Source organism: Polypterus senegalus, chromosome 6 (assembly GCF_016835505.1).
Source record: "Polypterus senegalus isolate Bchr_013 chromosome 6, ASM1683550v1, whole genome shotgun sequence".
NCBI classification, from domain to species: domain Eukaryota; kingdom Metazoa; phylum Chordata; class Cladistia; order Polypteriformes; family Polypteridae; genus Polypterus; species Polypterus senegalus.
In genome coordinates this window covers 154,986,234-155,012,625 of record NC_053159.1, presented here as the reverse complement: position 1 = coordinate 155,012,625, position 26,392 = coordinate 154,986,234, and the positions used below count along the sequence as shown (strand labels likewise).

The window sequence follows — 26,392 nt, the reverse complement described above, 5'->3', positions numbered from 1 at the left end:
TACAGATTCTGGTTATTTTTGGGTACCCCCTCATATATTTTTACATATACATACATCAGTCAACCACAACATTAAAACCACTTGCCTACTATTGTGTCAGTGCTCCTTGTGCTGCCAAGGCAGCTCTGGTCCATTTAGGTGTGGACTCCACAAGTGAAGTGATTTGCTCAAGGTCACACAATGTCAATGATGGGATTTGAACCCACAACCTCAACGTTTGAATTCCAAAGACTTAACCACTACACCACACTACCTGCCTGCTAAGATGTTAGCAACAGATCCATTAAATCCTGTACGTTGTGAGGTGGGGCCTCCATGCATCAGTCTTATATCCCACAGATGTTTAATCAGATTGAGATCTGGATATTTTCAACACCTTGAACTCTTTTTCATGTTCCTCAAAACATTGCTGAATAATTTTTGCAGTGTGGCAGGGTACATTAGCCACTGCCATCAGGGAATATTGTTGCCATGAAGGAGAACACGTGGTCTGCAACAACCTTTAGGTAGATGGTACATGTCAAAGTAACACCCACATAAATGCCAGAACCAAAGGTTTCTCAGCAGGACATTTCCCAGAGCATCACTCTGCCTCCACCTGCTTGACATCTTACCATAGAACATCCTGCTTCCATGTCTTCCCCAGGTAAATGACACACACAATCCCAGCTGTCCACACGATCTATAAGAAAATGTGATTCATCAGACCAGGCCACCTTTATCTATTGCTCCATTGGTCCCGTTCTAAAGCTTATGTGCCCATTGTAGGGGTCAACCTGGGCACTCTGACCAATCTGCTGCTATGGAGCCCCACAAGCAGCAAGCTCGCAAGACACTTTTTGTAATGACACCTACTGTATCTCACATGGCCAGTATTAAGTGCTACAGTAGCTCTTCTGTTGGTTTGGACCAGACAGGATAGCCTTCACTCCCCTTGCATATACAATAAGTCTTGGGTTCACTGGTTGTCCTTCCTAGGACCACTTTTGGAAGATATTAGCCACTGCATACCAGGTACACCCCACAAAATCTGACATGTTGGAAATTCTCTGGCCCAGTCATCTAGCCATCACAATTTGGCCCTTGACAAAGTCACTCAGATCCCTACACCTGCTCATTTTCCTGCTTCCAACACACCACCTTCAAGAACTGGCAGATCCCAAGATCTGACCCTTTGACTAGAGCCATTGTAACAAGACTATCAATGTTATTCACTTGACCTGTCAGTGGTTTTAATGTTGTGGCTGATCTGTGAATATGTGTATGTATATATATATACACACACACACACACACCTATCCACAGTATATAGTAACATACAAGAATATAATGAACAACTACAAGGCTCTAATGAGGTTACAACACCCTACCAGGGCGAGTTAGTGTGGTGGTCAATTCCTTCTTCCCATTCATCTGCAGAACTGAGGAAGACACACACACACATAGAAGCCTGACATCACTTCTGGTACCCACTCCTTTTAGGATGCTGGGTTCAAATTTCAGCCTGGTCATAGTCTGGGTGGAGTAAGCAAGCTGTGTGTGGTTTTCCCATACTGTATACTAGGGCTTTCCTCCCCTTTCTGAAACACGTGCATGTTAGTTTAGTGACAACTGTATGTTGCCTGCTATGAGTAAGTGACTGTGTTCTGTGATGGACTAGGGTAATGTTCATGGTTTGGTTTCTGTCATGCATCCAACTCATCTGACTCTTCACAAACCATAACTTGATTCCACATTGCTTAGATAGTTATATGTTTGTATATAGTAATAGGGTGTTGTACCTTGTTAGCCATTATGGATGTAGTTAGAAGTTAAGCAAAATGACACCTTTTATTGGCTAACTAGAAAGATTACAATATGCAAGCTTTGAAGGCAACTCAGGCAAGATCTTGCCTGAAGAAGGGACCTGAGTTGCTTCTAAAGCTTGCATATTATAATCTTTCTAGTTAGCCAATAAAAGGTGTCATTTTGCTTCTCACTATGTCTGTATACATAAATATTATTTATGCTTCATGGCAAAGATAACGTATAATGTATGTTTTCATGATAATACTCCCAAAATATCTGCACTTACAATTAAATGAGCTTTCCCCCCATTTAAAGATTAGGAAACTGCCAATGTAAAAAAAATGGGAAAAACAGCAAAGAATGCATTTACAATGCAATAATAGTAATGTTTGATCTTAGCCACCTCTAAGCTCCGTCTATGTACTTTACATTAGATGGTTTGTTTTATACTACAGGAAGGACAGAAAAGGAATGAAACGACCAGCACAGGGAAGACAGAGATGACCGTTAGTCCGTGAGTCAGACAATTAAAGAATGTAGATAAGGAGGAAATAAAGTCAGTAACTGGTCATATCACGGATGATGTGAAAACATTTTCAACATCGGGGAAAGAATTCTAAAGAAAAATAAAGACCATAAACATGAAGGCACAGCAAAGTCAAAGCCAAAAACTAAAAAAACTCGAAAAATGCATGAGAACAATCAAAAGTGTGCAAAAAAAGAAATACTGAGTTTAGTTTAATCAGGTCTTCTATTTGTCAGAAACTCAATTATTGATAATCACAGACAGTCAACACATAAATAGGCTTGAGGTTATGGCAGAATAATCATCTCTAGGTAATGGAAAACCAGAGACTTGGGGATGAGCAGGACCCACAGGTGGCATACACAGTATCCCTCAGTAAAGCAAGCTTTTGACTTTCTAAAGGACTATGGCTGTCCGCTCCTGTTATTACCAGTGATATGTCTTCACCTATGTTTTATATCAAGAGCATATCTTAGAAGAGGCTCGATCTTACACCTCACAACTACTTGTGTCTGAAAATTGTGAGTAATAAGCTAAGTGCACCTTTTCATTTTATCATCTCCTATAGTTGTTTTTATTTTTAGTCCTGAGGGTCTTCCTTAACTAATGGACACTTTTTCTACTCAGTAGAACATATTTATCTATCTATTGTTTAATGAGATGGACTGTTCCTGATCTGGTAGGTATTTTTCGCTTCAATGAGATATTGTGTGTCCCAGTATGTGCAGTAGTACCCATTAGATTCTTCAACAATATATCTCTGTTTTCTGTTTCTAATTTGATTAAGATGGAGACACGGGTGTAGATGGCACTATGATACCATGACTGGTATTGATGACCTTGTTATTTGTCCATTAGGTGCTGGTTAAAAAGAGAAACCATTGGACTTAGAAGCTTAAAAAAAGTAAGCAAAGAGGAAGAGACTGAGCAGAGACTGCTGGGCTGTAAAAAGTTTGAGTATTAATAAAAAAGTGAAAACTACATTATCAATTTGTAGATAGAGAGGTGAAACAAGCCACCATTTTAAAACACTAAATCAATTAACTAAATGTATTGGCAACTAACTGAACCATTGGTTGGAATGAAAAGCCAAGGTTTAGGGTTAAGAACAGACATTCAAGTAGAAACCACCAAGAACAACAAGGGGATGGCAATGCATAATATGAATCATGGTTCAAAGAAAATTCTGGGTCAGAGTTAAAAAAGACAATAAAGCAACCAAAACATGAGGGCAAAATGGAAATTTGATTCTGAGACAAAAAAGGATTACTTATTCAGGAAACTACTGCTAAAAATTTTGCTATTTAGCTTACCAAAGGAAAAACACTGCGATATTTATACTGTCTGGTCTAGTGATGTCACCATCATGGTCACATTATGCATCTTGTCTTGATGTGTAAGCAAAGAATTGGATGTAACAAAAATAAAAATGAATTTCATCAAAATAAACCAAAATGGTTAAAAAACAATGACATCTCCATAATAAAAAAATTAATTAAATAACTCAAAATACACACATGAAAACGGGTTAGTGTTGCACTCTTAGCCTTTCATCTCAATAATAACAATATTGTAAGGATTGGTTCCTTTTTCTGAATTTTTGTAAGCGTTTCTGCATCAATTCTGCTTTCTGTGTTTGATTCTGACCTCTTTTAGTGGAGATTTTCCTTTCTTTTTCGAATTTTCTGAATCGTTTTGTCTGCTATTTTGGGATTTCTCTTTTGCTGTCATAGGGTAAGCACGTTTGTTTGTTAGGGGCCTGCCCACTGCAGTCGTGACTTGATGCGACAAGGTAAAAGGTCCTCCAAATCGCCCTTTCATACTCTTTCATGCTCATATACCCCTTCTTTTTCTTTGTTTTTTTTTTGAGGGGGGGGTAACTACTTCTTGTTCTTGTTTTTAATGTTTATACTACAACTTTGGACTGGACCCTCATTTTGATCTCCCAGTTTTTCACCCCTTTTTGGCTTTCATTATTCTCTTTGCTCACTCTCAAACCCTGTCTGCTTACAGACGTTACAAATGTGAAATAAGGGGACTTTGGGTGTGCATGCTGGCAACAGATAATATTTGTTTAACTTCTAAAACATCTTGAAATGCTTATTACTGGAAGTTCAGAGAGCCATACATTCATTCATTATCAAGACCACTTATTTTAGTTTGGGTTGCAGGGCTGGAGGTAATTCTGGCAGCACTGCGCCAACATAGTAATGAAACAGGACAAACTTTAAAAATCAATAGACGCTGGCACTATATCTGATCGTGTTCAGCTCTGACGGGAGAGTGTTCCCCGTGTGGGGAGAAAAGCACATGGCCATGATATCTCTGGCAATCAGCAGCTACCCTCTAAAACACATGGAGCTCTGATCTCTCTCTCAAACAACGTCAAACATTACTCTTTAACAATCTGTAGATGATAATGTCTGTTGAACAAACAGGTATCGCTAGCTAAGTGGAGGCAAGGTGCATTCCAACACGTGGTGAGACATAGACCAACTGCATTAAAGAGAACCTTAATATTTGTGTGTGGCTGTTTTGTTGCACCAGGAGGAGTAGAGTATGTAGGAAATGTGTGGCTTTGGAGTGCAGTCAAATGCGGGCCAGTTTAAGAGTTAATGATCGAGATTCCTGAAAAGAGTTTAAAGTAAGAAATAAACGAACAAATTCCTGGTGTTGGCCAACGTCTCTTCACTCAATTAAGTGCTGAGTTTTAGCTGCGTAGCCAATAACAGCAGGTTAGTGTTCCTAGACATTTTAAAGAGATAAGTGCTGTAAGACTTGAAACGCACATCATATTGCTATTTAACGGATGCTGGATTAGCCAACAGAGGCTGTCGAGTGAATGAGGAAGGCCCCGCCCCCCTGCTCTCGGCCCACAGCCACTCTGTTGGATTTGCATAAATACATCGGTACCGCACGCGAACTCTGGTACTTAGCGCGATGAGAGAAGTCGCAAAATTAACCAGAAAGTTGAAGCAACTTATAGAAAACAACTAGATCTAAATCCATTAAGTAATTCTCTCGTGAAAAGCGGACAGACATACAGACAGAATGCACTTGGACCATGAAATTTTTAAAACCGTTTCTTAGCGAGCACCTATGGGCCAAGGGTAACCTACACTCCAAATTTCAAGTCCCAAGTCCTCATGGTTCGGGAGATTTTGTGATGAGTGAGTCAGTGGTATTTGGCTTTTATATATATATATATATACAGTAGATTGAGAAAATACTGAATAATGTTTCGCTACATGGAGTAGCTGGGGTTTCAAAGCTGCTTGTCATTGGTGTGGCTATCAGTTTGTCATGCCATTAGAGGTCAGGAGCACACGCTGACCAACTCAGGATCCCAGATTAGGACCCAAGTGCAGCCATGCAATGGGTGATACCTCAGCACCACACTAGCTCAGATGGAGTAGAACAGTGTGAAGTTTTTATGGTGGCTGGAGTGCCAATTCTGCCACCAACCCCCAAGTTTTTCCCTGCAGGTTGGAGGGCCTACATGCAGGGATGAATGCAGATTAACGTCATACCCAGGATGGAGCAATTGCAGGTTAAGGGTATTGCTCAAGGGTCCAACAGATCAGAGTCCCTTTTGGCATTTACGGCATTTGAACCGACAACTTTCCGATTGCCAGTGCAGATCCCTAGCCTCAGAGCCACCACTCCACCCTATGCCATTAGGGATGACTAATATTTAATATTTATTAAGCTATTATGCATATTTAGTGATTTTTCAATCAGTAAAAAAATGCCCTCTTTAAAAAAAAAAATTAAAAAGCTTGCATTTGCATACTGGTAGTTATTACTCTGCAGCCAGCTAAAATCAGATTTTATGACATATAAAAGTACCTTTTGGAGTTGAAAGAAAAGTATAACAACCACGGAGGCAAAGTTATGGGCCTACTGAAAATGAAATCATTTATTTTTGACACAGAAAGATAATTGTATGACATAACTGACAAAAGTCAGCGAGAGGGAAGATTTGTTGAGGTGCCTGGAGCTTACAATTATTAGCTCAGCTGTACCTGTTTTGACTTGAAAAAGGATTTTAGACTTTCATACCTCAGAATGCAAGACATGCTGGTAAAATACAAGTGTGGCAGGGCGGGGGGACGTCTGCTAGGATTCCATGCTTATGAAACACACGTTTATGGTCAGAATGACAATGAATGTAAATGAGTTCCTAAATGTTTGCTGTTTATTTGTACTTTGCACATACATAGTGTATGTGGTATATTGGAGTCCTCTTGCCTTAATGCTTTAATTCACACTTGGCCCCTCTCTTTGTCGTGAGTTTACATACACAACCAATGTTTTGCTCAGCTGCTCTGATTTGACTGGTTTGTTGCTATCTCTGAGTTTGACGTGTATAAGTGAGGATGCATGTGCAAGTGTGTATACCGTGGGATAGGCCAGCTTTTCCACCCAATGCTATCATGGCAGGTACCAGCTCTCAATGACCATGGCAGGGAAGCAAGACATATAAATAGAATGCTATATATCCTCCATATACTGTACTTGATTTGTGAAGTAAACAAATAATTCTACTTTTAATGTTAATGACTAAATAAAGAATTTTATGATAGTGCTTACTTTAGAACATTAGAACATTAGAACAATCTAGACGAGAACAGGCCATTCAGCCCAACAAAGCTCGCCAGTCCTATCCACTTGTTTCCTTCAAGAAAACATCAAGTCGAGTTTTGAAAGTCCCTAACGTCTTACTGTCTACCACACTACTTGGTAGCTTTGAAAGCTTAAAAGCAGAACAACGTGAAACTGCACCTGATCCTTATTTTATTTCCAAACTGGAGTAGATTCTGTAGACTTTGGATCATCTCTTCTCATCTAATGAACCTGATAACTTCCTTTGGTGCCCAAAAGTGGCCATCATGTGTGTGCTGCACCAGCATTTTGTTTAATCGGGCAGTGTGGCATAGTAGTTAAGGCTTGGGACTTCAAACCCTGAGGTTATGGGTTCAAATCCCCCTACTGACTCTGTGTGAGCAAGTCACTTGATCTGCCTGGGCTCCACTTGGAAAACCAAATGGTATCTCAAAGGTTGTAAGTCGCCTTGGATAAAGGTGTCGGCCAAATAAGTAAATGTAATGCATGTACATGTGGATCATCTCTTGCTCTCAGAAATCCTGAATGGGATGAAAAGTAGAATCAGAAAACAGATCAATGGATTGGCCAGCTTATGGAGTAAATGATTCATTATTTAATAGAGTGAAGTATTGATTTTTAGAACTATATAAATAATTATTTTATTGAATTAATGAATTATGTAAATGCTTGAGTACTGAACAATATACTATGCCCAGAACATAATTTTGGAATGTCTTCTTATGTCCCACTAATGATATACTTGGCATAAAAATAAGTTGACTGGTGTAACTCCCACTGAAGATTCCTGACTTAGACCCAATGCTTCTCAAATCAGCAGTGGTCCCCTGTTACCCTATAAACTGAATGAATTGATAGATATGGTTAGAGGTGGGACGGCAGAACTAGGGTGGAGATGGACTATAAGAACGCCTCAAGGTTTTGAGATCATTTATACGTCTGAAGTAATTGTTTCCATGTGTCGTCTTTTCTCCCAGTGAAACAAACAAACAAAACTCTATGTCTGCCACATTTGCAGTGGTATTTAATAGACACAACTAACATTTTTATGGGAACAAATTAAGGAAGGAATTTTAAATCGAAAGTGCCACAGAAAAACTGAAACTGATGAGTCTACCTTGCTGCAAAAGATCAGAGTCAGTAAGTGCTTAGCTAGTACAGGTTAATACTTGTAGCTCAGTAACATAAATGACTCCGACAGCAGCAGTGACATATATCTAATGAATAAATGCATACTTCTTATAAGTCTGATTCCATTTTTTTTTTTTCAGATATAATCTTTTTAACTGTCAGAATGTTTAAGTTATGAATGGAAATGAGATGTTGAATCGTATGAGATACTGCACTGTTTAGTAGGGGCTGAGCTAATTAGAAGTCAGGCATATAGCAGTGGAGTTTCTACTCTAATACATTTTCTACCTAAACTCTCTTGATCAAGATTTGAACTCCAATCCAGATTTTGCAGTATCTAGTATTACACAAAATGCCTTTTTTCCCCTAAAGTCCTGAATGTATTTGATACATACTCTGTCACACCAGTCCCATTTACAGTCACCATTAGCTTAACACTCACATGTCGCTAGGATGTGGGAAGAAATTACAAACAAAAACCCAAGCAGACACAAGAACATATAAAATCCACACAGGAAGTGTGAGGCGAACCCAGGATTCTGGAGTTATAAGGCAGCAGCAATAAACAATATGCCATCTCATTTAACAACATGTCTCTTTCATTGTTATTTAATATGTGAAGGTGAAAACCTTTCTGTCACTAAACAGTACATTTTAAAATCATTCAAACTGGCTCAATTCACATGAATTCTTTAAAGTTATAATGTTCTCTTTAAATATGTACTACATCTAGAAAAGGCATTTGTGCAGCTCAAGTCAATATTAAAATGGCCTTCTATTTGCTGAACCTATCTTTACATTGTAAAGTTGAGTTGAAGCATAACTGATCATTGCAGAGCTAGGTGGAAGCTGTCAATGGGACACCAGTCCGTCTCAGGGCACACTCATGCACGCAACCGCAATCACGCCTGATTACATTTACTAGTCAAACAAAAAACTCACATTTGGGATATGGGAGGAAACAAGAATAACAAGACAAAACTTTCATGGGCCAGTGCAGAACATACAAATTCCGTGGAGAGGACAATGGATTTTATTTTAACTTTAAAGATGATTGCATGCTTTAACAAGAGCTAGTGGCTATACTGTGCCAGCTTCAAATGATCACTTTGTGTTTTGTCATTGAAATAAACACTTCTATGTTATTGAACAGGTTGTTATTTTACATTTTGATAAGTCCAAAATTATCTAAGATAGCTTATGAAAGTTGCTATCTACATCTACATGTGTGTTTGGGGTTTGCTTTATATATATATATTTACTATATATATATATATATACTGTATATATATGTACAGGGTGAGTAAAAATTATGTTAACATTTGAAACAATTGTGGTCGGAAACAATTTATTCACAAAGCATACTTCATATGTGCAAGATGATTTACAGGAATGTCTCAACCTGTTCACCATCATGTTCAACACATGTACCATATGTGGCACATAAATTGTCCACAAAAATTGTATATAAGTATAATCATAGCAGTACGATTAGTATTAACATAATTTTGATTCTGACCCTACATATATACCTTATATATAAACGTTTATGCGTGGAAGTGTGTGTGTGTGTGTGTCTGTCTGTCCGGCGAGGCTACAGCATAAAAGCTCAAAGAGCCGGCAAGGTGGCCCCAAGTTAATGAGTCAGAAGAAGAAAGAAGTACGAGGCTACAGCATGAAGCTCAAAGAAAGTGACTCCGTCACCAAAGTGAAACCACCAAGGAAAGACAAACAGGAAAGAAACTCGCTTAGCTGTTGATAAACAAGGGGGGTCGAGTACATCTGAAAAACGAAACTGCCAACTCTGCATTTCTAATTTTTTTCTGCCGATTTCAATAGTTTCTAATTTCCCAGACTTTTTACAGCATGGACTTACACAGCTTGTCTTATATATAAATGTCTGTGCATGGAAGTGTATGTGTCTGTCTGTCCGGCCCGGAAGTGAGAGGTGGAGTCGGGGTAAGGGCTCCACCTCCGAGGATACAGAAACTTACTTAGCTGCAAATACACAAGCGAGGCAAATGCATCAACAAAACAAAACCTCAGAAGAAAGAGAAACTTGCTTAGCCGCTAATACACAAGGGAGGCGAACACATCGACAAAACAAAATCTACGAAGAAAGAGAAACTCACTTAGCCGCTAATACACAACCGAGGCGAACACATCAACAAAACAAAACCTCCAAAGAAAGAGAAACTCACTTAGCTGCTAATACACAAGCGAGGCGAACACATCGACAAAACAAAACCTACGAAGAAAGAGAAACTTGCTTAGCCTCCAATACACAAGTGACGCGAACGCTTCGAAAAAACAAAACCTCCAAAGAAAGAAAAACTCTCTTAGCCGCTAATACACAAGCAAAGCGAACACATCGACAAAAACGGTATCCCTTTTACTTTTCATCCCACTGCTAATACACAAGCGAGGTGAGCACATCGGGAAAACGAAACCTCCTAGGTGAGAGATGCCCAGAATAGTTCCTTTTAATTACCTGACATCTCTACATTTCAATTTTTTTTCTGACATTTCCAGTTTCTAGGAGCCCGGGCTTTTTACAGCACGGGCTTACATAGCTTGAATATATATATATAGCTGGTGCTAACCCAGTACAGTACTTACTCTGAAGATAAGCATCAAGACTTTTAACCTAATGCAAACCAATGTAGGCATGTGAAAAGAGGAGTGACATGCGCCTGTCTAGCTAGTTGATCACCAGACGTACTTCTGTATTTTAAATCATCTGCATCAGCATAGTGACACATGCCAGTACTCCCAACAGCAGAGAGTTGAGTAGTCCATATGCCATATGTGACAAGACCAAATTTTCCGAACTGGATAAGTGGGTTTGAGAGTTGTGCTGTATACTCTGTCCGATGTGGTCTGATCATGCACAACACAGGTATTTCTCACCGTAAGTCAATATTTTGTCATATGATTTCATGCTTGCCGCTTCAGGGATGGCCGAAGCAGGTGGGGTCAGAGTGCGTGATATGAAATACTACAGTGTGATCCGTCGACACAGAAATGGTACTACATAGGTTGTGAAGGCGGTGCAGTGCAATGCTTAGCACACTTACCTTTTAACCCAGAAATGTTGATTTGATTCCCAATCCTTTACATTTAACTTTTCCTTCATTTAGGAATTTCCCTATTTTGCATGCTCTCAAGCAGGTGAAGTCATGTTGCCTGTGGATTTAATTACTGCTGCTTGGGTAGGTTTGCACCAGAAAAAAAATTGAAGAATACTCTTTGCAAAGAAGGTTTCTAATGCTTATGATGAATCATTGTGTTTTTATATGTGCAGGATTGTTTTGTTTGATTTTTTCAGAAATTTATACCAATTATTTCCATTCTTTAATAATTGTAACATTTTGGAAATTATATTAAATGTGCACCACTTTGAATAGGTCTGTATGGCATTTGTCAATATTTTGTAGTGTTTTTGCATGGCAGCAGTTATGTTGTTCACTGGTTGTTGGTCAGGTGATGTGGCGGTTACGTGGTAGTGTGTGTCATCCTCCTCCCTATGCATGTCCTGGTTATCTTAGTGTTGAATCAGATTCAACAAAAAGTAATTATTCGAAAAACTATTTAGAATGTAAATGTTCGGGCAGCTCATTCAACTCATCAACTCAGCAAAACACATTTAAGTCAACGTTTGGATGATATTGGTGCAGTGTTTTTTTAAGTGTCTCAGAAGGCTAAGGAAGTGTCTGCCAACCATGCTGGACCCAAAAATGTGACCTGAGTTTTGAGGCAGCAGTGCTAACCACTGTGCCACTATGCCTCCCTGACATAAAATTCACAGAATTAATTACCAAAAGAGTAAAATTTCTTTCAGACACTGGCAGACAATAAGCATGAATTCACTAAAGCTTTCCCCCCACACATTCGTAGCAGGTACACACTTCTTTCAAAAAAAAACTATTTTCTTTTTTTGACACCTTGGCTCATTCACTGCCACTGCTAACAAATAAGCAGAACACTAAAGCTCTTTGATTCTTCACAACTTCCTGTTTGCATCAACTGCACAGCACTTTGAGTAATATTATTAAAGGGAAGGCTTATGTATCACACACAGGTAACTTAAAAGTACATACTAAGAGACACAAATACACCGACACATTTTCAATTTTCCTCTGCATACACGTTTTATGTATTTTCAGGTTTTCCACTAATTTTCCGCTCACCAGTAGGATCAACATTATACATTTGGGGGGCTGTCCCATCCAACTTTGGTTGCTACAGCTCTGTGATGTCTTGCTAGACTCACAACAAAATCAATATGATCACCAGCTAACTACGTATAAATTGTAATTCCTTTTTACCTCAGGCAAAGGCAGGTAATATACGCCTGCTATATACGTATATTATTACATAAATATTTATACAGTGTAGACACACTAGCCGCATTACATGACAGAAACAGGTAACAGTATAAATTTAAAAATATTTGATATCTCTTGCCTACAGCATGTGCCTTCAGATCCTTTCTTCAATATACTTGTGTGTTTGAACCTCTCTTAACCGGCCCTCTCTCTGTCGGGTGCTGTCCCATAAAACCAGCTTCTCAGACTCTGTGATATTGAGGCGCCTTGTTGACCTCCTCTTCATTTTTATACTTTCCATCTTTGAAGGCGTCTCTTGTCTCGTGCGTCTCACACTTGCGCTTTCTCTTTCAAACGCATCACCAAAGCCAAACTGACCAATCACATCAAAGCCAAATTGCCCAATCAGATTGTTTGTAGGAACTGGACATGCACACACACACGTGCGTATAGGGGACCGGTTAAGGGTTCTGGTGATGGTATTTCTCCGCTGCTCCAGGGTTTGGCACTTTGAGATAATGCCATCTTTTTTTCTAACCCTCTGCAGACCAGAGGATTGATGGCTTTTCCACTGCTGACATCACTTCTGGTGTCCATCCACCTGGACATGCCTCTTTCTGCTGGATTCCCTCACAGCCAGAAGATCCTCCATCTTTGGTACTCCTATCCAGACTCCCATTTGAAAAGACACATCTCAATGCTTTTACCCATGTTTTTTATTTCTCTTTTTGAGATATCAGTTATATAGAGTTTGGCCATGGGTGCCCCAAAACTGTTCCTTCTTGTTTATTACAATATACACTGCACAAAAAATTAAGGGAACACTTAATTATCACAGAGCTCCTCCTGTTCCTCCTTGCAGAAAGGAGCAGATACCAGTCCTGCTGCTGGGTTGATGCCGTTCTACGGCCCTGTCCAGCTCTCCTCATGTAACGGTCCATGTCCTGGTATCTCCTCCATGCTTGTGAGACTGTGCTGGGAGACGCAGCAGACCTTCTTGCGATGGCATGTATGGATGTGCCATTCTGGAGGAGCTGGACTACCTCTGCCACCTGAATTGGCTGTAGGTACCACCTCATGCTACCAGTAGTGACAAACTAGAGTTGAATAATCTGTGGCCGGCACCTGCAAAACCACTCTCTTTTTAGGGTTTGTCTTGCTGGTGTCTCTCCAGTGCACCTGTTGTCACTTTCATTTGCACCAAAGCAGGTGATGCTGATTCACAGTCACTTAGGCTTCCTAATTGGACAGCTTGATATCCTTGAAGCTTAACTGACTTGTTGGACTGTGATGATTAAGTGTTCCCTTAATTTTTTTGAGTAGTTTATTTATAGTAGATACATTATTATAGATAGAGATATACTGTAGTATATTATATTGTACTTGATATACTATAGATACAGTAGATACAGTGTATATATAGTGTATATACATATGTTTATATATGATTCATATGTAGTAAAATCTCCAGTATTAAATCAACCCTAATAGTATTAAATTAATTCTTATATTTTGTTGCATATATACATATACTTTAGTAGTTGTGAAAGCCTTTGCTGTAAAAAGCCCAGGCTCCTAGAAACTATTGAAATTGTCAGAAAAAAACAAAACTGACATGCAGAGTAGGTGGCTTCATTTTGCGGACGTGCTCACCCCCCTTCTTTATCAGTGACTAAGCGAGTTTCTCTCTCCTTGAAGGTTTCGTTTTGCCGATGTGCTCGCCTCACTTGTGTATTAGCGGCTAAGCAAGTTTGTCTTTTGTCGGCGGGTTTCACTTTGGCAACGGAGTCGCTTTCTTTCAGCTTCATGCTGTAGCCTCGTACTTCTGGGCCGCCTCGTACTTCTGGGCCAGACAGACAGACACAAACACTTTCAGACATAGACAGGCCCGGCCTTAGGCATAGGCGAAGTAGGCGACCGCCTAGGGCCCCGGCATCCGGAGGGCCCCAGATCGATGGCGGCCAGGCCCCTGGCCCGCCCCTCCCCTCGCATGTTTAAATCACGTGGGCCAGCGGGGGCATGTCCGCGTGGGCAGCTATCTATAAAAGCGGAGCGGTTTGAGTCAAGATCTCTATGGGTCGAACGTTCACATCAGTGAATCAGCCCTCATCATCATTCGTCGAAGAAGAAAGAGGAAGTCAAGATCTCATAAATTCTTCCACCTCGTCAGTGGCAGCAGGTGGCACGGGAGCGGGAAGGCAGAACCGCAATCTGAGTTGCGAGAACGAACGAAACCCCTGTCTGTCAGTATGTCCTCAAAGCGTAAATACGAATCTGGAGCAGCTAAGCGAAAGAAAAAAGCCGATACTGATGCTTTCATTACGTCTCAGAGAGGAGCTTTGCTCAATTTTGTGAGAGTTGGTGCTGGTAACAGTGGTAGTCGCAGTATGGAGAGCAATGAAGGCCCAGGCTGAGGCCCCCACAGAGAGAGTGTAATTTTCACGCATTTTACAGAGCTTCCAGGGGGGCCCTGGACCCCCCTTTCGCCTAGGGCCCCATAATATCTAAGACCGGGCCTGACGTAGACGTTTATATATAAGATAGTAAAGTCTGAAATCATAGGGGTAACAAAGGGCATCTATGTGTTCTTGGCTTACAGTATGTATGAAGTACTGTGTATGGCTAATTGGTATGACCAAAAGTAAAGTATGGTGGAAACATGAATAAACTGAGTGTCCTTCTGCTCTCTTTGGAGGACATTGAGCCTTTTTCATTGCCAGTTTAAGGCGACATCAGTACAGGTTATATCTTACTCTGATTTTCCAAGAATGAAAAATGTGTAGGAACACTTGGAGAAGAAACTCTACAAAATGCCTCAAATAATCAGTTCTTAGACCCACTTATTGAGATCTGAGCTCCAGCAACACAGGGTGCAAGGCACTAAAGAGCCCTGAAGGGCGTGGAGGTCAATCACAGGGCACGCTTGCATACGCTCTCAAATTGGGCCAATTAACCTAATCTGCAAGTGTTAGGAATGTGGAAGTAAAATCAGAATACCTGGAGAAAAACACCACAGAAACAACAGGCAAAGTCTGAATTCAAACCCAGGATTTTAAAAATATGAGAGAGGCGCACCAACCACTGCACCGCCATGGTGCCTATGCTTTTATCAAATGCATAAAGTGGTAAAGAGAAAACTCAAATAATGGCTACTGAGTCAGAATGCAAGTTTTGGCTTATTAAAGGCTCTTGGCAAATTACTTAAATCTGCTCTTGTGTTGAAACGAGATGGGAATGTAAAGGCCTTTAGGATTCTGATCACTACAAAAGATGCTAAAAGAGATACATGAAAATTCACACATTATTCACATATGTAAAAATTATATATGTGTCTTGCTTTTAGCCCATACACTTTATAAGATTAGGAGACTTATAGAGCAACTTCTTACAATACTGTATGATTTAGACCATACAATTCTGCATTCTATTATCTGCACATTTATCCCTGAAGTTTCTAAAGCTGATTTTTACATGCACACGTCCCAACTCTTTTAAGTACAAGGTAGAAGCTGATCTGAATGTGTGTCCATTGCAGGGTACACTGACACACTGGGAGACACTAACCTAATATACACATATTTGAGCTGTGAAATGACGCTGGAGCACGACAAATGCAGACAAAGGGGGAACGTGTACACTCCATATACAAATCAAATCCCGGTTCCTGCACAAAGCACTGTGCCACAGTGCCACTCCTTCATTATATTTGACTTTTTTATTGAACTAATCTGCAAAAATGTTATTTTGACCATGCCCTGTGCTGTCACTATGCACCCAGCATGATGTGGGAAATGTGACTTGCTCCAAATGAAAATGGAGGTAATGCTTTGCAATGCCAGGCGGGGCAAAGAGCACAAAATGTTTGATGTGGCTTCTAGGGTATGTAGGTCACCAATAGTTGTGGAACAAATATAATTTGAAGCAATTACTTTAAAACCAGATCTTAGGGACCTGTTACAAATTTGCAACATCTGGTTGTTTCCAGATGCAGTGCTATAAAACGCAAAAGCCAACAAATGGACATTAATAGACATTCATAACGGGCCTGTTGGTAGCAGATTATTTTTAGGTAATTTATGGGACTGGAGACTATTTAAGATGTTGGAATAAACTGTTGCATGAACTGATAGTCATCACCTCTCTGTTTTGATTACTGTAGGACATGTTTCTTTTGGCAATGAAGTGCCCCTCTTTACCATGCAAGATTTTAATCAAAGGAGGAAGTGACATTCTGTCATTTTCAAATAATAAATATTCTAGCACGCCTCAGATGACAGAAGCAGCACTCGGTGAATCCCGCCAGAGGGGCTCACAAGAAAAGCCTCTGTGCCCAGCCTGAACAGCGACAGGCCTGCTCCTGAAATCGATAGTAGGATAAGAACGTCTTAGATTCTGTGTCAGATTGCCAGAGTTGGGCAGAGTAAAGCTTACAAACAGTTCGTCCCTTCTCAAATAGACATAAATGCTAATTGAATGAAGCGCACAGACGTGCAATTGTTTTCAGAGGGAAATGTTACAGAAGCAAAGAAAAATTCAGGTCTTGTGAAGAAGAAGAATTTTTTTTTTTCTTTTTCTAAAGATGCAGAAAATTCCCCACCTTGGTCAAGCAAGTACTGCTATCAGATTGTGCATAAGCCTCAGGAGACTGAAGTTGGGTGGTCGCTTATCACCTTCAAGTTGACGAAAGAGGGAAACAAAAGACATCTACATTTTTTGTAAATGGAAACAGATGACAGAAGGTGGTGTTTTGCAAATCTTTAAATTATTTCTTGGATAATATAAACTATTTGTGTGTGTGGGGAGGTGAGACTATGTGAGTGCGTCAGTGATACTCTATTGTAAGGCAGTCTATTGATGAACTGTTTGAACACGACTATTATATGACCAATAGATCATCAAGAGTGCCACCTCACATGTACCGTGTCCTGGGCTCAAATTCCCCTCTCTGTGTAGAGTCTGGATGTTCTCCTGGTATCTACATTGATTTTACTGCAGGTGCTCCCCAAAGCTGTGTACTTAAAGGTTATAAGCGGTGGTCCTATGCGGATGTTGACAGAAGCGGGCCCTGTAATGAACCTGACCCACGTTCAAAGTCGTGTTCTACCCTCAGCTACCTACAAATCTGAATTACATCAAAATTTCTTGAAAATATAAGTAGGCATCTTCCTGAATGTCGACTCTAGATTGTCATTTATGCCTAAGATGGGATACACCGTGTACAGAGGTGAGGTCTACCAAAACAGCTCACGTACCTTTTAATGATATCTGGCTTATTATGTTTAGGCCCCATACATTATTAGTTTTCAATTCTAAATCTCCATGCTGATAGGAGCTTGAAAAATTAGTCTCATTTATGAATTTTAGGTGGAATTCCCCATTTTCTAACTGTCTATCCCTTTCACTGTAGTCTGAAAAGCCAGTCTTAAAGCTAAATTCAGGGAAGGAAGGGCGAATCTCTTTCTACTTTCCGCCTTGTTTGATGTTTCAAATCTTGTGCTCAGTTTAAACATCTGTTTCCAAACAGCCAGCAGCCACTAATTAGTGCTTTTAACAAGACTCGACATCGTGAGAACGAGAGGGTGGGCATGAAAAAACATGTATACCCCTCTCAAAGCACCACATTCTCGTGTACAAGAGGGGATTTTTTGGGGGGGAAAACAAGAAACAATTTCAGATCTCACCTGTGTGGTTCATTTCAGCATTTATAGAAAGTCTACAGATCTATATACTTGTTGTTTTTGGAATATATATCTTTTTAAATTTCTTTCACTTGAATTTTCAGTTTGGGGCAGCAATATCATTTTTATGCAGTTTAAGTGGCCTGAACAAACTAAAGTAAAGTAAGCAATTTGAAACTTTTTTTTTCAATTGATGACTTTTAGTTTGAACATATAAATTCACTGACACAGCGCATATACATTTTTTTACATGAAAGATCTGAAACTATACTTTAGGATAAAATGTAACTTCTGTCTCCTCCTTTGCTGCCCTTAATAGGAAACGCCAATTACTGGTGGTTTTCAACATGAGGTGATAAAAGCAGGTTCCTAACAGGGAGGCATATTGCATAAGTGACGTAAGCCGTTCTGAAAAAAAAAAAATCAAGGGTGGAAGTGGAGGAAGCATTTCCTTCAGGTTTTATTAGGTGCTCTTTACTCGATGGGAAGACAACTCACTCTGTTCTTGTGCAAGTATATTTCACTGTTTAATACTCTATTTCTGCTTATTTGACGTCTCTTTCTTAAATTACTGTTGAGTTTTAACATTCCTTTAAATCAACAACCAGCTATAGTACTTAATATAAGCTCATCTTTGCAACAATTGCAACGAAAAAATGAATTTTGCAAACGCAAAGGAGTCTGGTATTGCAGATATTCACTCTGCCTGCTGGCATTATGATACTGTGCAAAGCTTTTATGGTTTTTTTTTTTTTTAATCATATCTAGTTGATTAGCATATTTACATTGGCATTATTGTCATTTAGCTTCCCTAAATTAACTAAATAAGTCAGTATTTTTATTTTGTCTAAACAATCACCAACTGATTTCTTTTCACGGAAACCAGAAATAAACGTTGATGAAAAGATACAACTCTTAAGTACACAAAAGGAAGCCGTGAACAATGAGCAATTTACCCACTGGCATCATCTTCACATTTACACTGAAGACTAGTGGCTAACCAAACTTGTGATTATCACTGCTGTGGCTCATTTTTGAAAATGATGAGCAGCGTTCTGTTTTGCTGTAGGTGACTATTTTTAGCTAGCCTTGTGATGTGTTCATCTTTCAATCTTGAGAGTTTACATAAAGCCCTGGAATGTCAATGTACCGTAGTAAACATCCTTTTACAAGGTGTTAATATTATACGTGGAAAATGCTAACAGCCTGGTGAAACCTCAACATCCATCCAGAATGGCAGGTGCCAGCAACTCCAGTGTCACCAGTGTGTGTCAAGCAAAGGCCGTGTGTTAAATTCATTTTCTGAAGAAATATAGCCTATAATCCCTTACAATGATATTAGCAAAGCAGCGTAATATTTTAGTTTTTTGTTTTTTTGTTTTTTTGTTAATGTCACATAAATTTCCATCAGGTTTAATGCCTCGGACCATTATGAAGAAACTGAAAAATCAACAGCCGCCTCCACTCTTCTTATATTCTAGTACAGGAAATGATGTATACAAGTGGGCTTGGCTAATGGGACCAAAACAAATATAAACTTGACTTCTGAAAACAACGCAAACTCTTCCTGTGAGTCACAAAATAGACGTATTCATCCTTACTGAATAGGAACAAATGGAATGAAGACAAGACTAAACGTGATTAAAAGTCAGGTAGTGCAAAACTCTGCCAGTGGCTGAAAAAAAAATCATCTAAACGGCTTACTATACGCCATTGTATGAGAAGAAAGTTGGGAATATTGTGTACAGCCCCGAGGATAAATATAGAGCTGGAACGAAATTCTGCCGAATCTCATTTTTATGTGATAGTTCACTCTGCTCTTACTCATTTTATTATGAAGCCGTGTTAAGGCTGTTTGAGAAAGAAACTCCGTCAGCTTTATATGACATTTGGAAAAGCATGCAAGTGCACACATTTGAAATCTGACAGACAGAGATATAGATAAAGACACAGGAATGTCACTAGATAGATAGATAGATAGATAGATAGATAGATAGATAGATAGATAGATAGATAGATAGATAGATAGATAGATGTGAAAGGCACTATATAATAGACACGATAGATAGATAGATATGAAAGGCACTATATAATAGGCAGTATAGATAGATAGATAGATAGATAGATAGATAGATAGATAGATAGATATGAAAGGCACTATATAACAGGCAGTATAGATAGATAGATAGATAGATAGATAGATAGATAGATAGATAGATAGATAGATAGATAGATAGATATTACAGTACAATCAGGCTGAAGTACTTAAATACTTGAAGCAATGTGCGTACACAGATAGTGAATTTCTTACCTGCCGACCAACTCTGTTGTTATGCAGTCTCATTCTTGCATGGATGTCCTTGTAAGTTTCTCTTGAATCCAGAAAGTCCCTTGAAAACTTTTCTCCATATTCCACATCAGGGCTACATCCTCCCCATTCCCATGAGTCCTGAGGACCGAGAGTATCAGCAGGAATTTGCTCCATGACACCATGCACCATGCCTTTCCCTTTATTTATTGCTTCTAGTTGAAGTCGGTTTAGTTTGATGCGAAATGCCTCTTCGTCGCCTCTTCTTTTCTCATCACAGCCACAAGCTTTCAGTTTCCCCATAGAGCATGCGTTGGACACAGCGTGGACCACTCCGGCAGCTGCTATCGCATATGCAAAGGCACTCTCCCTAAAACCTAAAATGTGGAAATTAAATTTGGTTTAAAATAATATTATTTTGGATTTAAAATAAAAGAAATGCAATAAAAAGTATACCCTAATTGCATCTAATTTATTTTAAAAAATATGTCATAAGTTTCAATGAAAATAGCTACATATTTTTATATAATTCAAAGATATCATTTTTATCCCTTTCAATGGTGTGACAAAAACTTTAGAGATCACAAATTTAAATAATAACATGGAGCAGTTCTCTGATTTTTGGGTTATCTTCAAATTCACAACCAGTAGTAAGCATAAGGAAGCATCCAAGTACATCCAACTGCAGAGAACAAAGTGCTGGAGAAAAAATGGGCTTAAAACGTACACTTCATGTATGTGAATAAGGAAGAGCGGCCCAAATGAATTCCTTTCTGTTGCAAATCCATTTCAGAATTCACTTGGCCTGCTTTTCCTTATCACATACATGAAGTGTACGTTTTCTGGTGCTGATGGGACTGTGGATCTCTTTCTGACTTTATGCACAGCAGGTGAAAGTGATTTCACTAGTCGAACCTGAAGACTTCCTTTTGCAGATGTCTATGATATCCATATTGCATGTGGAAAAAGTGTTTTACATTATGATCTACTGAAAGAATAGTAGTGGGAAATATGTGAAAAATATTGCCTCTGAGGACCAATTTTATTACACAGCAAGATACAATCACAAAAATATGTGCTAACAATAATGGCTAGTTGAGGTGTCGTGGACACTTTAGGGCCTGCTTAATTTTTGAAGTTGTCATTCTTTTTTCTTCGTGTCAATATATTTACTCACCATTCTTATACTTGGTGTTTTTGTATGCATGTATCGTGAAGTAAGACCCAAATCCTCCGCATGATTTATAAGTCTGTTGATCTAAGAACTTTAACCCTACGATCTCTGTAATGTTTGTCCTAGGACAGTACTGCACGAGCAGTACACATGGTGTAACATTTTATTGTAACAATCCCAGCTGCCTTCTCTGTAACTAAAAATTACATGTTATACTTCTAGGTTGTAGAATCAACAATGTCACTGCATCTCTCTGATGTTGTTCCTTAAACAAGACCAAAGCATCTGAATTGCCCATGAAGCCAGTATTTACCTGAAAATTTAAATTACAGCTGCCTATCTGAAAAATCAAGCACTATTTGTCAAATTACTCATCGCCTTTTGAACTGTAGCTGTGGTTTACAGTGCACTGCGTGTATTAAATTGCCCGCTAAACATTTTCTTATGCGGCACATTTTTTTTAAAGTTTTAGCTATGCTTTTTCAAGCATAGTTGTTGTCTTGATGATAATTAGCCCCTTTTACAATAAAACGCAAGGTTTTTAAGAAAAATGTTAATTGCAGACTTGATTGATTGCACAGTCTGAAGTGAACAATACTTTCTAGCAATTTAGTTTTATGTGTTCATAGTTCTGGTATTATCACATTTCACAAGTTAATGTCAGTTTTAAACAAATCTAAATAATTTTCACCATTTAAAATCCTTTCTCTATTTTATGCAGAATGAGATAGATAGATAGATAGATAGATAGATAGATAGATAGATAGATAGATAGATAGAATACATCATGTTAAGGAAATATCTCTTAGCATCTCTTGAGTGTATGCTTCACAAAACAGTTATTTTAAGTACAGAATAATTTCAACTGAATAATTTGTGCAAATGGATTTCAAATCAATAAATTGTGGAGAAGAAAATGGCTTAAGGTAATGGTAATATTAATATATGTTCCATTAGAACTTCTGAATTTCTGTAGCAAAATATACATTTCAAAGGGTTATAGTAGTACAACTCAATGTGCGTAAATGTATTCATTTATTTTGAAAATTCTGTTTGCAAGTACCGATTGACACATTTATAAAAAGGTCTATCTATCTATCTATCTATCTATCTATCTATCTATCTATCTATCTATCTATCTATCTATCTATTATATAGTGCCTTTCACATCTATCTATCTATCTATTATATAGTGCCTTTCACATCTATGTATCTATCTATTATATAGTGCCTTTCACATCTATCTGTCTATCTATCTATCTATATATTATATAGTGCCTTTCACATCTATGTATCTATCTATCTATTATATAGTGCCTTTCACATCTATGTATCTACCTGTTTATTTATCTGTCTATCTATCTATTTATCTATCTATCTATATATCTATTATATAGTGCCTTTCACATCTATGTCTCTACCTGTTTATTAATTATATAGTGCCTTCCACATCTATCTATCTATCTATCTATTAATTATATAGTGCCTTCCACATCTATCTATCTATCTATCTATCTATCTATCTATCTATCTATCTATCTATCTATCTATCTATCTATCTATCTATCTGTCTGTCTGTCTGTCTGAATGTGCCACCGCATTGTTACAATCGACTCGCTCCTCCACTTTAAATTCAGAGCTCTGATGGATGCTGGTGGCACTTAGAAGTCTCCGAGAGACTCTGACATGAAAATGCTGTTTCAGATTTAATGTGAGACTGAGTAAGAGAGACCAGTAACATATCACACTAAGAAATTATTTAGAGTGAGACACGCACGGCTGAGCTGATGGCTTAGGAAGTGGGAAAATGAATGAAAGTTTAAAGAAATGTGTCACTCGGTGTCTACAAAGCGATTTTTTAATCTTTGGAAGAAAGATGTTTGAAGTGCTGAAAGCAAATAAAAAGCATTAGTCAACTGAATGCAAAGTGCCTTCTGTAACTTGCCAGTGCACATCTTGGTCCGTGTCAGACGTGTATGAGTGACCATGAAATTAGAGTTACTGGGTTACATGTTAGTCTTTCCCTCGCCGATTGTTTTGTCTCTAGACAGTCCAAGATTCAGATTTGAGTAAACTATAGCAATGAGTTTAAAATCGGATGTCCGCCTTGCCCCCCAGCCAGCACTTTAAGGACAGGTGACTTCATGGAAGACGGAGCGCTGAACATGCTCACCTCTGCTGAACACCACACTTTCATAGGGGATCTTGTTCCTCGTCTCTAGACTCGAGCAGTTCCACCTGTGGCCCCGGAACTGATTCTGGCACTCATGAATGGCAATTTGAATCCCCTGAATGGCCGAAGCCGTCACATCTGGATTTCGCATGCAGACCTCCAGCTGTCGCCGTGTCAAACCGGGGAGAGTCAGACAGACGGTATTGGCGTTCAGTACAGGGTCCGTTGGGATTTTCAGCCCTAGGATTTCATTGGAATCTATGCTGAAATATAAACAATGGTACAATTTATATTAAACATGTATATTAAAACATATTCCAATTTTACCAGACCAAAACAACAGGACTGCAGTTCTTTAAGATATTTATTATAAGTTGACTAATTTCAAATAAGACATGAACAGACATTACACATTGCGCCTGTATATTGTGTATAACTGCAATCGAGTTACTCAAATCTTCAGTGGACATCAACGCCAAAATGGTATCGTTGACAATATTCTACGCCTTTGTAATATAATACAAGAGTCTTTCTAGTTTTGCATTTATTCTTTTTGCGCCATACCTCCAGGTGGGACAGGGACACCGACTCAAACCAGGCACTGGCGAGACTTCCGTACTGATAAGTGCAGATATCTTAGCCAATAAAACATCGGTTTACAAGACGTACAGCGCGCACAGTGTGAAAGAAATCAAGAATCCGCTGCGAATTCGTCTCCTACGGGTGGCTTAAAAATCTAATTTCAATATCGGATTTGACAATTCTGTACTTTTTCAAGTACCTAACAAGTGTATTGTTTTTTTTTTGTTTGTTTTTTTTTTGTGTTATTTTTAGGTTTTTTTATACAGAGAGTTCATTCTAATTAAGCCATGATGCGATCACCCGTATTGTGACTCGTTTAAAGTCAACTTAAGCAATGGATGTCAAAAATCAGCGCCTCCCACTACTGCTTGTGTTCGTGTTGAAAGTGCTTCGCTGGGCTTAACAACCGGGCGCATCACTTTGTGTTCGATGTGGCAGAGCCTTCCCTGCTCTTCTGTCCCGTTTCAGTCTAAAGGGTGAGCCACCTAATGCAATCGGTACGTTTTATTTACGGTTACCTGATTACCAGGTTACAAAACTGTATAACTAATTGATCATCTATATCCATTCAAGACCTTAAATTCATCGAGCTGCACTGGAATTCTCAAGTATTGTAATTAATGGGAGTACAGGAACTGTACTGTGCAAAGCAGTTGCAAATCGGTTCATAATCTTGATTTTACTATAGAATTGAAACCTTTAAACAGTTCATATTAATAAGCTGCAAATAAAAATAACTAAAACTGAATGCAGATTGACAATTTAAGCTGCAGTACAGATCACCCCATTCAGGAATGTATTAAAATGCTGCTAGTTTGATTGGAGTGTCTGAATTTACTACTAAATTAATGTACTGATATCATGACGTTAAAGACACATAGTGGTTACATAAAGCCCTCAACTCTCTAAAATGTGCACCCTAACGTGCAGTCTTCTATGCAAATAAAACAAACGCCTTACCTTTGAATTAGAAGAACAATAACAACCAATAAGCGACAGAGGCGTATATTCCAAAGTTCCATTTTTAGATATGCTAGTTTTGCCCTCTTTTTTGGTTGTTAACAAACTCTCGTGGGCTGACAATTTTGTAGAATTCACTAAAAATCAAATTTTACCAAGAAGACGTAAATGCTTTGATTTTCAGTATAACCTCCGTTTATATATAGCGCACAGGACACCAACCGACGTGTTGCAATTAAAAGTCAATCCACGGGTACAGATCCACAGTAACTTGCAATTTTTCCAGTACTGATGTTTAAAAGCAAACCACACAATGCATTTCAGTGCTTCCCTTTTAAAAATACGAAAAGATATTTTGCACATCAGTGTCATTGAAACTTTAAACTGAAAGTAGGTCCTCTCATCAAAGTCTCTCTGCCTCTCTGTTTCGGTCCCCTCTGTGATACGAGACGCTCTGTTGTATTTACATTCAGCTGTATCCGGACTGGGTTTAACGTTGTTCAGCCCTGTCTCACTCACTCTTTAACTGATTCCCTATCTCACTGATTTTTTTCCTTACAGTGATTGTGCGAAAACTACACGGTTTAAGCAGATTCCCAGCCCACACGTGACGTCACGCGCGCCGAGGAAACTCCGACTACAAAATAAAAAAGTAAAAAAGTACGAGCAGCTATAGATAAGCGATTCGCACAAGATGCTTAAGATCTGGGTTGGATGGACTCAGGCGGCCACACAGTTGCCGAAAGTGGGCTGTGCCGTCTTTCCCTGAGACCTGTCAGGTCAACAGTTTTAAAATTAAAGACATTAGAATGAGATGCATACTCTTTAACGACTTTAAAACAAGTCTTTAAAAAACACTGACATACATTTATTCCGATCTCTTGATTGTTCGTCAGCTTTTCAACTTTACATTGCATCGATGTAACCTGTTTGTTTTTTGTAATTGCTTGGTTTAATAAAAAGAACAGAAAAGGTAGTAAAATATAGCGAAGTCTCCGTTCAGTTTAACAGCCTCGTTCATTTTTTCATAATTTCTACGTCCCTATTTCTACTGCAAAAATCCACACAAAAAGATTATTGACTTACTTATGCATATATGTTATGCGGAGTCTATCTAT

The 26,392-nt window shown here is 38.8% G+C and overlaps 1 protein-coding gene across 1 annotated transcript in view; it reads right to left on the bottom strand.

Annotated features, from left to right (window-relative positions):
* wnt10a (wingless-type MMTV integration site family, member 10a) overlaps positions 1 to 25,857 on the bottom strand; it is a 42,269-nt gene extending 16,412 nt beyond the window's left edge. The window contains exons 1-3 of the mRNA XM_039757401.1: positions 25,275 to 25,857; positions 23,733 to 23,995; positions 20,389 to 20,762 (exon numbers count right to left, since the gene is read on the bottom strand). Of these exons, the coding sequence (XP_039613335.1) occupies positions 20,389 to 20,762; positions 23,733 to 23,995; positions 25,275 to 25,336 (699 nt within the window). The 5' untranslated portion in view covers positions 25,337 to 25,857. The remainder of the gene's footprint in view (positions 1 to 20,388; positions 20,763 to 23,732; positions 23,996 to 25,274) is intronic.
* Between the last annotated feature and the right edge of the window lie 535 nt (positions 25,858 to 26,392).